The sequence below is a fragment of the Mustela lutreola genome, chromosome 4 (genome assembly GCF_030435805.1).
Source record: "Mustela lutreola isolate mMusLut2 chromosome 4, mMusLut2.pri, whole genome shotgun sequence".
Classification (NCBI taxonomy): domain Eukaryota; kingdom Metazoa; phylum Chordata; class Mammalia; order Carnivora; family Mustelidae; genus Mustela; species Mustela lutreola.
Window position 1 is genome coordinate 111,489,073 of NC_081293.1, and position 14,399 is coordinate 111,503,471.

Below are 14,399 nucleotides of genomic sequence, written 5' to 3' on the forward strand. Positions count from 1 at the left end.
CCAAAGATATGCAGGGGAGTCCCCTGGAGTACTGATATGTACATGCATGTGAGGAAGCTCCCCAACACAGGGCCAAGAACCACCAGGAAGAATTAGGCACAACTCCTCTTGGAGCTCACCCAGGAGCCAAAGTAGCTCAGGTTTTTATCAAGTAGGTTACAAGGACCTGGCAATACACGAGATGTGCAGAGGAGTTCTCAAAAAGAGTATTGTCTCAGTGGTAGCATCAGATTAGTTCCAGAGTGAGGGCTGCTTAGGATCCACTCTCACACTGCTTAAAAGCAGCCCTCAAATAGATGGAATTGAATCCATTGTTAGAATAAAGTCAAGATTAAAAGGGATACAACAATCAGCACAGAAAAATAACAAAAATTCACAATGTTTGGTGTCCAGTACAAAATTACCAGGCATACAAAGAAGCAAGAAAAGACATCCTTCACCAGGAGAAAACCCAGTCAGTGGGAACAGACCTAGCTATGAAACAGATGATAGGCAATTAGCAAAGACATTACGGTAACTATTAAAAACATACTTTGCATGTTTACTGGGCTGGAGGAAGACTGGAATATGATAAGGAGAGAAATGAATGATACAAAAGAGGCCCAAATCAAACTTCTAGAGGTGAAAAATACACTGTTTGAAATGAAAAATACAGCTGCTAAGATTAACAGCAGTTCTGCATAAAAACTTGCAGAAAATAGAAGAAGGGTAAATACATCCCAGGTCATTCTATCAGACCAATATTACCCTGATACCAGAACCAGAGGAGAAAAAAAATTATAAAATGCATAAAAATACCAATTCCCTATTAGTCTCCCCATGCTGAAATCCTTAAAATATATTAATAAATTGAATTGAGCAATCTAAAAGGAGAACAGAGTATAACCAAGTAGGATTCATCCCAAGAATAAAGGATTGGTTTAACGTACTAAAAATTAATGAAATTTACGTGTTAATTTAAGACAAAAAATGAAAATTTTGTGACATAATAGACGAAGAAAAGACACCTGACAGATGGAAACTCATAGTAAGTTAGGAACAGAAGGGAACTTCCTTAGCCCAACAGAGGGCGTCTGTTCAAACAAACAAAACCCCTAGAGCTGGCATCATATTTGATGATGAAAGACCGAAAACTTTCTGTGTTAAGATCAGAAGCAGAGTAATATATGTCTCATCATTTCCAGTCAGCAGTTTACTGGAGATTGTTTCCAGTATATTCAGTATAGCAAGGCACTGAAAGGAAATAAAAGGAAGCTAGATTAGAAAGGAAGTAAATATTTATAGATAACACCATTGTCTATGTTGACAATCTGTTAAAAGGCTCCTAGAACTAACAAGTGAGTTCAGCAAAGTTGGAGAATATAGAGTCAGAAAACTCAATTGTATTTCTGAATACTAGCAGCTGGAAATTAAAATTAAATATATACAGAGATAAATATCATTTACAATAGCACAAGAATGTCAAACACTTGAAGGAATTAGGAATTACTTGTTTTAAATTATATGCAAGATCCGAACAGTAAAAACTGCAAAACATTCCTGGAAGAAATTAAAGAAGTTCTGAATAAATCAGTAGATACACCATGCTCATGAATTGGAAATCTAGTGGTGTTATAGAGGCATATGGCGAGTTGACCTGTAGACACCATGCAGTTGCTGTAAAAATCCAGATAGCCTTTTTCTGGGGTAGAGATTTAACAAGATGACTGTAAAGTTTATATGGATATGCAAAGGACCTGTAAGAACCAAAACAATTTTGAAAAAGAACAATATTGGAGGTTTTACACTTTCTAATCTCGAGACTATAAAACTGCAGTAAGCGAAGGACTGTGGTATTTGCATAAAGATAGACATATAGATCAGTTCTGCATAATAGTACAGAAATTGATCCATACATGTAAGCTCAAAAGATTTTTGACAAGGTAACTGAGTGGGAAGGGATAGTCTTTCCAACCAATAGTACAGGGACAATGAGGTAACCATATTCAGAAAGTGAGCCTTGACTCTTCACACCATATACAAAAATTAATCTGAAATGGATCATAGACTTAAATAAAAGAGTTGAAACTGTTAAACTTCCAGAAGAGTACCCTGAGAAAATCTTAATGACTTGGGTTAGGTAAAGATTTTTTAGATAGAATACAAAAAGCATGAACCAAAAAATAAAAAAATAGATAAATTAGACTTTACCAGGGTACAGATTTTGCTCTTCAGAAGACAGTATTAGTCCATCAACAGATGAATGGATAAAGAAGATGGATGTGGTATATATACACAATGGAATACTATGCATCCATCAAAAGAAATGAAATTTGCCATTTGTATTATGCTTAGCGAAATAAGTCAATCAGAGAAAGACAACTATCGTGATCTCCCTGATATGAGGAAGTGGAGATGCAACCTAGGGGGGTTAGGGGGTAGGAGAAGAATAAATGAAAGAAGGTGGGATTGGGAGGGAGACAAACCATAAAAGACTCAATCTCAAAAAACAGACTGAGGGTGGCTGGGGGGATATGGACATTGGGAAGGGTATGTGCTATGGTGAGTGCTATGAAATGTGTAAACCTGGTGATTCACAGACTGTACCCCTGGGGATAAAAATACATTATATGTTTATTTAAAAAAATAAATAAATTTAATTTAAAAAAAAAAAAAGACATTGAAATGAAAAGCTATAGGCCGAAATAAAATACTAGCAAAACGTATCTGATCTATTACCAGAACCAAGTATATAAGCAGATTCAAACCACATAGAGAATGCCCACAATATTTATATAAGAATTACATAAATTCAGGGGCGCCTGGGTGGCTCAGTGGGTTAAGGCCTTTGCCTTCGGCTCAGGTCATGATCCTGGGGTCCTGGGGTCGAGCCCCGCATCAGGCTTTGTGCTCCGCAGGGAGCCTGCTTCCCCCTCCCTCTCTCTGCCTGCCTCTCTGCCTTCTTGTGATCTCTGTCAAATAAACAAAATCTTTAAATAAATAAATAAATTCACTAAAAAAATGGACAAAATAATTTGAACAGACACTTCATTGAAGAAGATATGCAGATGACTAAAAGGTACATAAAAGACTTCACACCATTAATCGTTAGAAATGAAAAGTAAAACTACAAGGTAAAAAGTAAAACTACACATCCTCTAGAATGGCTAAAATTAAGGCTGACAATACCAAGTTTTGACAAAGATGTAGAACAGTGGGACTCTGATGTATTAACGGTTGGAATGCAGAATGGTATGGCCATCTGGAAAACAGTGTTGCAGTTCTTCAGAAGATTAACATATAACACTGTGTGCCAGCTATACTTCAGTTAAAAAAGAAAAAAGATAAACATGCTTTTACCATATGACCCAGCAGTCTCATTGCAAAGTATTCCCTCAAGAGAAGTGGAATCTGTTATCCACAGGAAGACTTCATGTAAATGCTTACAGCAGAATTATTCCTACGAGCTAAAAACTGAAGAGAACCAGAACAGGAAAGAACAAATTGTGATGTGTCTGTGCAGTGGAATTCTACCCACCAATTAAAAGGGAAGGAGCTATTGATACATACTATGACAGGGGTGAATTTCAAAAGAATATTGCTAAGTAAAAGAAGCTAGTCCCAGAAGAGCTAGCTATATACTTCTGATTCTTTTACATGAAATTCTAGAAAAGGCAAAGAGTAAGAAGAGGAAGAAGTACAAAAGGCATGAAGGAACTTTTTTGGGGTGATAGAAATGTTCTGTCATAACTGGTGTGATTACACAAAGATACACGTTTCTCAGAACTTCTCAAATCATACACTTAAGATTGATGAATTTTGTATGCAAATTATACCTCAGTAAAGATGATACCAAAAAATCATAAAACAGTAAAAGGAAACTTGTAAAGGCATTTCTGCAGTGGCTAACAGTATGACCAAAAACAGAAAAGAGAACAGAGGAGCTAGTAATCTAATTAGCAGAGTTATATGAATGATCTTGGGAGATGAATTTCATTTTGTAGTTATAGTCATTAGTATGGAATCTTTGGACCGACTGTGAATTGGCTGGCATGATGAAATAAAGCTTTGTAATTTGCCCTCAAAGAAGATAGTTTTAAATAAGGATAAAATTAGATCATTGCAGAATAAATCAATTTTCTTATCTACCCTGTTCTCTCTCTCTTTGTTTCAACAGAAGTTCATGTAATGCTTGATGGTCTGTTACCTCCTGACACTTATTTTAGATTTAATCCTGTAATGTGTGAAAACATACCTCTGGATGAAAGCCGAAATGAAAAGCTCAATCAGCTGCAGCTGGAAGGGTTGAAGTACATAGAAAGAAATGAAGAAAAAATGAAAAAACTTGCAAAAATACTAACTCAAGAAAAAACAACTCTGCAGAAAATTAATGATTGGATAAAACTAAAAACTGACATGTATGAAGGCCTTCCGTTCTTTTCAAAATTGTGATGAGGGTATGTATATATTTTCATAAGCGAGGGCCTGATCGGAAGATCAGTGAGTTCCGTAAGGAATTGGTGGGATTCAGCTTGAGTTTACTTAGAAATACTAGCGAATCCTGGCAAAGTATGTGCTTGGACCAGCTTGCATGGTACAGAGGGCATGCTGGGTTTCAGAATTCATACGGGAATTAGGTTTTTATGATGTGAATAACAGTGCTCTAGGAGTCTTTATTATTGTGCTAGTTGGTTTTAGTAAATACTGCTGTTCTATTGTTTGATATTTGAGAATTTATTAATATATGTGCCAAACAAGAACTATCATCGTCCTATATTTGGTATTTTTGCTTCAGTCACCATAATCATGTGGAATATATTTGATACTGATTTACTGTCATGGGGAAAATCTAATTTCTTCTTAAATTTCCATCACTTAAATTTTCACAAGGTATAGTCTAGGATCCAAATGTTGACTTTTACTGGATTATCATATAAACAGATACATAAAAATAAATTTTCTGTGTCAGAGGGCTTTTACATTTGAAATACGAAAGAATCAGATGAAGTTCTGTTCAAAATACATTTATTTCAGTCAACATCATTTGGTTCACAAAGATAGGTGAACCAAAAAGTGGTTCAGTCAACCACTTTTCCCTCTGAAGTTTCAAGATAATGCTGGGTGTTAACTTTTCTAGCTCTAGTGTATCATTCACTGTTAAAAAATTAATTATTTGAATTTACTGAAAAGATATCTCTATCATTAACAAAAATAAACTATTGAAATAATATACTGTTAAAAGGCTAATGTCGTTTTTAAAAATTTTTTTACTCTTCATACAAAATATAGCTTCCTATCTCATAAGCATTTGAATATACCTGCCAACAGTGTGCTTAGAAAAATAAGTTTTGTTTCATCTGATTAACTTCTTTAACCAGTTTGGATTTCATGGAGGTTGTATATATGCCAACCCAAATCATTGTTTATGCCAACCACATCCGTCTTGCTTTGTTACTTATCTGCTATGTAAGTCCTTAACATCACGTATAGATTTGTCAAGGAAAATGAGAAAAGGTGAATGCCTTTTGTTTTGTACATACCAGCTAAAGCTAAACCCCACTGCTGAATGATTCCATTGCTTCTTCAGAATGTGAATTCATAGAGGCTGTGAGGCATGGTTCAGAGCGCTGGGGGGAGCTGAGAGTCTGGATGCTAATCTGACCTCTGATGCAAAGTCCTCTATGTGACCAGGAGGAGAGCGACAGCATCTCTGGGCTTTGGGTATTTCGTTTATAAAATGAGAAAAGCTAGCTTGAAAATTTTATTTACCTTTTTATGGCAATCCAAGTTCTGCCGATGTACAAGCACAAGATGGGAAGAGATGTGAAAATGAGTGTTCAGTCTACCAGTGTTAAACTGGTAGAATAGTAGAATATCTGCTCTTTTCAAAGAAGCAAAGAGGAAAAATCGTCTGTTTCAGAAATGTAGTAAATTCTCCCAACTCATCAGTTAACATAAAAAAATGGAATAAAAATTGTTTTGATGCTCAGGCCTTGCGGAGTGTCTGAAAATTCTTATTTCTGTGATAAAGGGTATGCTGGCCATGTTTCAGTTCTCTTCTCGCTGCAGATAGTATTCTTTATTAAAAATAGTACCTCCGATAGAGTTGTCCCTAGAGGCATATGGGCTACATGGGATTTCCCCCGGAGCGGGGAAAAAACACGGCCTGGGCTAAAATTACCCTATGAGCCTTTTCTCCTCCCACACACGTTTTACCCAAGAGAAAGGAGATGTCAGAGGAATCTTCTGAGAGGAAAGAAAGTCACAAAAAGCATGCAGTCGTGAGGGGAGGAAGGGACATCAGTGATGGGGTAGATGGGTTCCCTCGGAGCTTCCCTGTCGGCTGCTACCAACAGTTGCCTCCGCTTTCCCCTTCTAGGGAGCGGCTGATTACTGAAGCAGCCAGGATCCCAAAAGTTCGAGAGTTCGTTGGAAGCTGAAAGTTTTTACTAAACCTGCTGTGCTCTAGAAATAATTCTAGGCACAGTGTTGAATATTTCACAAGTGTCAGTGCTAATAAGGTAACTAAAAGTAATGTGACTAAAAATACAGGTCTGTAAACTTCAAATGACATGGTTTTGACATAATGGAAGTAAATATGAAAATACCAGTGGTTTCTAAAGACACTGTCAAATAGTCCACAAATACTGTATATATGCAACTAGAACCGCCTGTAAGAAAAGTACAAATAATTGGCGGTCAGAATGAGTACCCAGAAGTATTTTGCTTGTGATAAACTATTTCAAGCACAATAAAAGTAGTGTGTATTTCACATATCGGCACCTATCATAAGGTCAGTCTTCCCTAACGTTCTACCGCGAAGTTACTCTCTGTCCTTGTTCTCGCTTGGCTGATCATTTCCTTCTGTTCTGAACAGTGCAGAATTGACAAGTATACTCTGGCCACTGCTGCTCTCCTAAAGCACATGGCATGGCACTTGAGTATGGCCCCATGTCCCCGTCCCTGTTGCATCAGCTCGCTCCACTGTCCAACAGAAGGGGAACCCAGAGCACCCAACTCAGTGGTGTACCAGTGTTCAGTTATTCTTGTCCCCATTTGTACTTGAACCTCATTATCTGAAGAACTGTGTTATTCATCTGGAATAGTCCTCATTTTATAATGAAACCCGTACTTTCCACGCTCCCAGAGCAAAGTGGATCTCTTTCCAGAACAGAAGCAAAGAACACTTCTGAAAGACGAGTGCTTGATACGAAGTAGGTTATGGATTCTTCATTGCATTCTTTTTAAAGTAGGGTAAGTTCTTTTATGAGAGAAAATTCTTGAAGATAGATAAATGGCCTCTTCAGATTCCTTCAAACCCTATAATTCTGTGGTAGTTTATAAAAATAAACTGGTCAAATAAGATAAACGAAACAAGAAGTTAGGGTATTTTTTCTTCTTTGTTCATTGTATAAGATTTAACTGATGTCTTTAGCAAACGGTTTATGCTTTTTTTTTTTTTTTTTAAAGATTTTATTTATTTATCAGAGAGAGAGGGGGGGGAGAGAGTGAGCACAGGCAGACAGAATGGCAGGCAGAGGCAGAGGGAGAAGCAGGCTCCCGGCTGAGCAAGGAGCCCAATGTGGGAATCGATCCCAGGACGCTGGGATCATGACCTGAGCCGAAGGCAGCTGCTTAACCAACTGAGCCACCCAGGCATCCCCGGTTTATGCTTCTTGATAAACTTTTATATTTAAAACAGCTAGTTTTCATTCATGCCAATAGATATTTTTTTCCTTTGTAACCATTTTATTTATTTAAAATATGTTAATATGTGCCTTGAAAATGGATTTTTTTTTAAGTTTTTTTTTTTTAAATTTCTTTAACACAGAGCAAGAGATCACAAGTAGGCAGAGAGACAGGCAGAGAGGGGGAAGCAGGCTCCCCACTGAGCAGAGAGCCCGATGTGGGGCTCGATCCCAGGACCCTGAGATCATGACATGAGCAGAAGGCAGAGGCTTAACCCACTGAGCCACCCAGGCGCCCCTGGATTTATTTTTTAAAATCCAACTGAAGCACCAACATTTATCTAGTATCAATAATTTTATTACAACTAACTTTGACAAAGTTGATTTAATTGTGGTTCTGTTTTTACATTTAGGGAAATTTCAAAGCTCTGGAATTAGAGAAACCTAGATGTGTTTTTGTTCAGTATTTTCACACCTATAGAGGAAACTTAAATACTGAATATTCTATGATTGCTAATAGCTAATATCTAGGAGTTACATGGCAACCATTACAATGAAAGCTCTATGTTCATCATCTCAGTAGGCTTCATTCTATGCCTGTGAATCCTTATACTATCCTTGTACTACTAGTATTCCTGTTTTCCACCTAAGGAAATCAAGGCAGTTAGAAAGTTAAATAATAACGAAATAAAAAAATTATAAATATTTTTAAGTTCCTCTTTCTACTCTCCCAGTTATCCAGGGACATAAGTTACTCATTATACAGACATATATTGACGGCCATCTTTATTCCACAATGGACTTTGCCCTTTACATCACCCACATTTGAAGATCCAATTCTTATTTTACTTGATTGTCTCTTTTCCCTTTATTTCTTACAGTGTGCTGAAGTATAAATTTCATACCAGAAGTCACCCATTGTAACTGTACAACCCAATAATTTTTAGTAGGTTTATACTAATTATGTAACCATCACCATAATCCAATTCTAGGGCAGTTCCATCATCCCCTCCCCCCACCGAAAGTTTCCTCATGCTTGTTTATAGGCATTCCCTGCTTCCGTCCCCAGCCCCAGACAACCACTGATCTGCCAGTCGAGAGTTACCATTTCTACGTATTACATACACCTGGAATCGAGCCCCAGTAATCTTTTGACTCTGGCTTCTCTCACTTCTCATGTTTTTGAGATTTGTCCAGGTTGTGGCACGTGTCAGTAGTTGGTGTAATTGCTGCTGCTGCATGGTAAGTGTGTTTAACTTCTCAGGAAACAGCCAAGCAGTTCTCCAGAGTGTCTGGACCACTTTACATCCGCCATCAGCGCTGCAGGAGAGTTCAGTTTTTCTACACGTTTACCAGACCTGGGTGTTGTCTGTCTGTCTGATGACCACCATCCTAGGGGATTGGTGGTGCTATTCCACGGTGGTTTTAATGTGCAGTCTTCTAATGACTGTGGATGGTGATCATCTTACAGGTGCCTACAAGCTATTTGAAGATCTTTGGTTAAAATGTTCAAATCTTTTGCCCATTTTTGGTTTGATTGGTTTGTCGCCTCTTAGGGAATTGTAAGAATACTGTGTGTGTGTGTGTGTGTGTGTGTGTGTGTGTGTGTGTGTGTAGGGACATCCAGTTGTCCCAACATCATTTTTTGGAAAAAAAAAAAAAAATCCCCTCACCACTGAATTGCATCTGTACTTTTGTCAGAAATCCATTGTCTTACATTCGTGAGTCTGCCTCTGGACTCCACGCTGTTCCATTAATCTGTGTGCTGTTCCTGTACCAGTACCTCACAGTTCTTATTACCATGGACATATAATAAGTTTGAAGGCAGAGTATAACTCTAACAATTTGTTCTTTTTGAAAATTATTTTGGCATTTTTGGTTCCTTTGCATTTCCTTATAAATTTTACAGTCAGCTTGTTTATACACACACACACACACACACACACACACACAAGAATGTGATAGGGACTACATTGACTATATAAAGTTGAGAGAACTGACATTTTACTATTGAGTCTGAGTGGTATCGGTCCTTTAAGGCATATGATGAACGTGGACTCTCCGTTTATTTGGATATTCAAAACACTTGTTCTCAGCAATGTTTTACAGTTTTCAGTATACAAATCTTGCACTCCTTTTGTTAAATTTATTTCTAAGTATTTTATTCATTTTGATGCAATTGTGAATGGAACTGATTTTCCTTTTTAACTTCACTTTCTAATTGGTCCTAGTATATAGAAATAAATACATAGAGTGATTGCAATTCTGATAACATGATTTTCCAGTTTTGAATTATCAAACTAGTAATGTCACAATGACCTTGCCCATGAAATATGGACAGGGTGTGGTAAATTGTGAAAAATAATTGCAATATTAATGGTCTTACTGGTAATGCTTGATTGTGATAGTTCTGGGTTATTATCTTCAGTGAGCACCTATTTTAAAATGTCTAATATTAATTGTGCAACAACATGTATATGGATTAAATATCACACATTATTACTGTATTATTTTTGGCATAAATGTATTTAGAGCTCTAGGAATTTTGTTGATTTAGAAAATGTCAGACCCTGGATTCTGGATCAGATGATATTTTATTGTTGGCAGGCACTGAGTAACTTAGCAGTTACTGAGTGACATTTCAGCATTTTATTTTATGTTATTTTTACCGAAAGCATTTTGAATTTACATCTGATTAAATGTGTTAATTGGCTTAGAGTTCAATCTCAATCAGTAAATACATTAATTATAAGCTATTTTAGAGAAGAAAAGCATGTTAGATATGCAATACATTTGTTTTTTAGATAAAAAATTCAGAAATAAGAGCGCACACTTTCCGTGTTTCCATATGTATTCATTGTGGATTCCTGAACTGAATTCATAGTTAATGGAACAAAACATTATGACATAGGCTAAGCAGTTGTGAACCATCAAGTATAGAGTTCCTGAATTGTACAAATTTAAACAGGAGTCCATCACATATTTAGATATGGCCTAAAATTGGGGTGCTCAGTTAAGTCAGTTAAGCATCTGATTCTTGATTTTGGCTCATGTTGTGATCTCAGGGTCATGAGATCAAACCCACGTTGGGCTCTGTGCTGTCTAAAAAGTAAATAGAATATGGCACAAAATAATAAACATGAATGCTAATGTCATGCCCTGTGAGTTTATGAAAATACACTCTAATTTTTTCTCTACCAGTTTACAGGACAACAAATAAGACATGTTTCTGGTGATGGAAAATTGCCATTTGCTTTATTTTTTTAGTTTTTTTTCTGAGACTGCCCTAATTTACCTTTGTTTCTTCCAATGGATATTGTTCTGACAGATTCTTGGTCCTTGTGAATGACCTCCATTAAATGCATAGACTCCCACTTTTCTAACTTTATGCCTCACGGCTGGAACATTTGAGAGCTTGCTGACCAGGAACCGAGCTGAGCAAGTCCGCGTGTCAGCACGCTGTACCCTTCCAGTGAGCATGTGAGGTGAAGATCATCATTATCCTTCCCTAAAGTTGGCAACACATCACAGCTAGGAAGTAGGAGACCTAAGATGTCTCCATTTTTTTTTAACCACAACTCTCCATCCCTCTTTCCTAAAATGTCCTTTCCTGAAATGTTGCAGAGTGACTTCACACTCCTATTTACTAAACAGAATCTAACCTCTTGGGTTTAGTCAGTGAAGATGTGTGATCCCAACATCAAATCATGTGCACAGTTCTTGTATCCTTGTTTATTACCACAGTGATTCTCTGCTAGGAGTGGGATTACCCATACCCCTGAAAATGTAAGGGAGTAAGGAGAGATTGTCTGGAGGACCATCAGCATTTGGTACCCCAGGAGTCAGAGATGGTGAATGTCATCCGGTAGACCCAGCACACAGGAAAGCCCCCCATAATGAACTCCCACCCAAAATACTAACATTGCTCCTTTCAGAAACCATGAGCTGCTTATCCACAAAACACAAATAAGGAATTTCTTCCACAAGAAATTGAGGATCTACTTGGACCAGAGTTAAGATGCCTACACCATTTGCAAAATGCCATTTTCAGTTTATCCCAACAGGAATTTTTGTTGTGTTCATTGCTCCCTGTTCCTTTTTTTTTTTTTTTTTGTTGGCCAAGTTTAATTACAACTGAACTGTTTACTTAATCTTCACTTTTTTGGACCAAAACTGTGGCAGTTGCTCATTTCAGAACTAGGAAATAGGAAGGAGGGAGGTCACATTAAAGCACAGTTTGTTCTGTTCCTGGCAGGAACTTTCCACCACCCAAAAAGATTCACAGAGTACAGATGTCCCTGGACTAAACGGTTTGCATGTGCTGGTCCAAGGGTTTGATAAATGTGTCTCTTAGAAGTCACACTGATTGCCTTGTTCATTACAACCTTTATTCAGCTGAGCAAGTGGGTTGGAATTCATCATACCCCACAGAGAGGTATTATTAGTTTGGGTAATTTGTTGAAAATAAAGCACTAACTGTAATGTTGACTTCATGATAAAAATCATTAACTTAATTCAGATTAATTCCCCACCTCTGGACAATACAGAGTTGAGATATATTTTAAAGATTTCAGTCAGATTACTGTGAACAGGTTAATGGTCCAAAATGGTTGAGAGTTCCAGTAATAATTGTAGCTGACATTTATGGCCATCCAAAGATCAACATCATGAGCTTGTGAGGTCAGTGCTGTTTAGACTAGCATGAGATGATGTGATGGTGAAAAAAGTCTTCCATTTCTTGACTGCTGCTAAGTTCAGACTCTGTATCCTTCCCCAAAGAAAAGCAAGTAACCTTCTCATTACCAACGGGAAATTAAAGATCATAGTGTGAACGTGGGTGATAGTCTTTTTTTTTTTTTTTTTTAGGTTTTTATTTATTTATTTATTTGACAGAAAGAAATCACAAGTAGATGGAGAGGCTGGTAGAGAGAGAGAGAGAGGGAAGCAGGCCCCCTGCTGAGCAGAGAGCCTGATGCGGGACTCGATCCCAGGACCCTGAGATCAGGACCTGAGCCGAAGGCAGCGGCTTAACCCACTGAGCCACCCAGGCGCCCCAGGTGATAGTCTTTTAAAAGTTATGTCTGAAATGCTGTAATATCCTTTCACATATTCTAATCAAAGGCACATCACATTGAAATGCCTGCTTTGTATTATTTAAGCAATTTTCAAGGATCAAACCAAGATAAATGTACTATCTTATAGAAGAATAAAGTAGTATGACATTTACTACTTGGTAGCGCTCTTTCTTTTATCATATACAACTACTGACAGTTTGTAAAAGACAGCATGATTAACAGCGATCCCAAAGTCCATCCAATTATCTGAGAAGAAAAGAAGGCTATGTCATCTTAGTTTATATTAATTACATCACATTGTATTCCCAACACACCTTGCTCCAAAATCGTATTTAATGCAGCATTTTAATTAAATTGCTTTTGAAAATAATTTAGGAAGAACTGTGAATGCAATTAAAAATAACCCACACCTTGACCAAACAGAACAGAGAACTAAAAAGAAAAAAAACAAAAATCACCAAATGTTCTATGCCAAGATACACAATCCTTGGGTTTCATATAGGAATGAATCTTGCCAAAGAAAGTGTCTTATCATTCTTATGCTTTGTACAATTGGACCACATGTTTAAAAACAAAGGTTCTAGGGTAACAGCTGTTGTGCTTTTGTGTTTGAACATGCATGAACAATCTAAGGAATTCTTAAAAGACTCGAGTTGAAAATGGTAGGTAAAACAAGTGTAACTCTACACCTCTCCTTGCCTTTTGAATTTGTTCTTAAAAGCACAAGTTTCAAAAATAATACTGGAATTAAGAACCATTTAAAAATCATTATTTTTTCTGTCTCAATCATTAAAGCCACATTCTTGTAAATCACAGGTGCTGTTATTCTGCTAATTTTGAATGCACCTTTGGTATCAGGCTACAAATAACCCATACATATCTAAACATGCCCTTAGGCATCCAATTCCTGTTTTGAATTATGTGAAAAGTGCCCCTTGCTGATTCTCAAAAACTGTAGAAATATTGGCCATGTTAATGCAAATAATTGCTTATGTATGCATACAGAAGAAGGAAATTCATGCCTCAGAGGTTTTGATGAAGCTTAGATAGTATAGAATTTTGTAATCCAGGCTTATCATTCTTATTTTGTGAGCCGGGTAAATAGCAATGTCCTGAACTTCAGACTTGGTGTCCCGTATGTTGGCAGTCGTGTGTGGAAAACTGCGCTCCACCCCAGCTCATCACGAACAGGATCATCAGCTCAACTCCAGCTCTCTGTAGAATAATTTTCACAGTCAGAGTTATATTTTTTAAAAACAAGGATCATGTATGCCCTGCAATCATCTGATAATATCTGCAGAAATCTGATCACATCTTAAAACATGTAAATAAAGCTCTGACGTGCATGAAAGAAAAAGGAAGAAATATTCTCATGGGTAACATAATTGAAATAACGTAGCTCTCTCTTTTCTCAACTAATTATATTATGTATTGCTGATTCAACTTACCAATGTGGTTCTCTTACAAGGGCCTTAATATTTTTCTTAAGTTAGGCTTAACCAAATTATCTGCCTTAAATCATTATGGGGAGTTGGGGGAAATGAAAATGCTTTTTTTTTTTTTTTTACGATTTTATTTATTTATTTGATAGAGAAATCACAAGTAGGCAGGAAGCAGGCTGAGAGAGAGGAGGAAGCAGGCTCCCTACTGAGAAGAG

At 37.1% G+C, this 14,399-nt stretch overlaps 1 protein-coding gene across 2 annotated transcripts in view; it reads left to right on the forward strand.

Moving 5' to 3' along the window:
- Positions 1-5,971, forward strand: part of PNPLA8 (patatin like phospholipase domain containing 8) — a 40,975-nt gene extending 35,004 nt beyond the window's left edge. For both annotated transcript variants that reach the window (XM_059170768.1, XM_059170767.1), the window contains exon 10: positions 4,157-5,971. In XM_059170768.1, the coding sequence (XP_059026751.1) occupies positions 4,157-4,431 (275 nt within the window). In that variant the 3' untranslated portion in view covers positions 4,432-5,971. The remainder of the gene's footprint in view (positions 1-4,156) is intronic.
- The last annotated feature ends 8,428 nt before the right edge of the window (positions 5,972-14,399 follow it).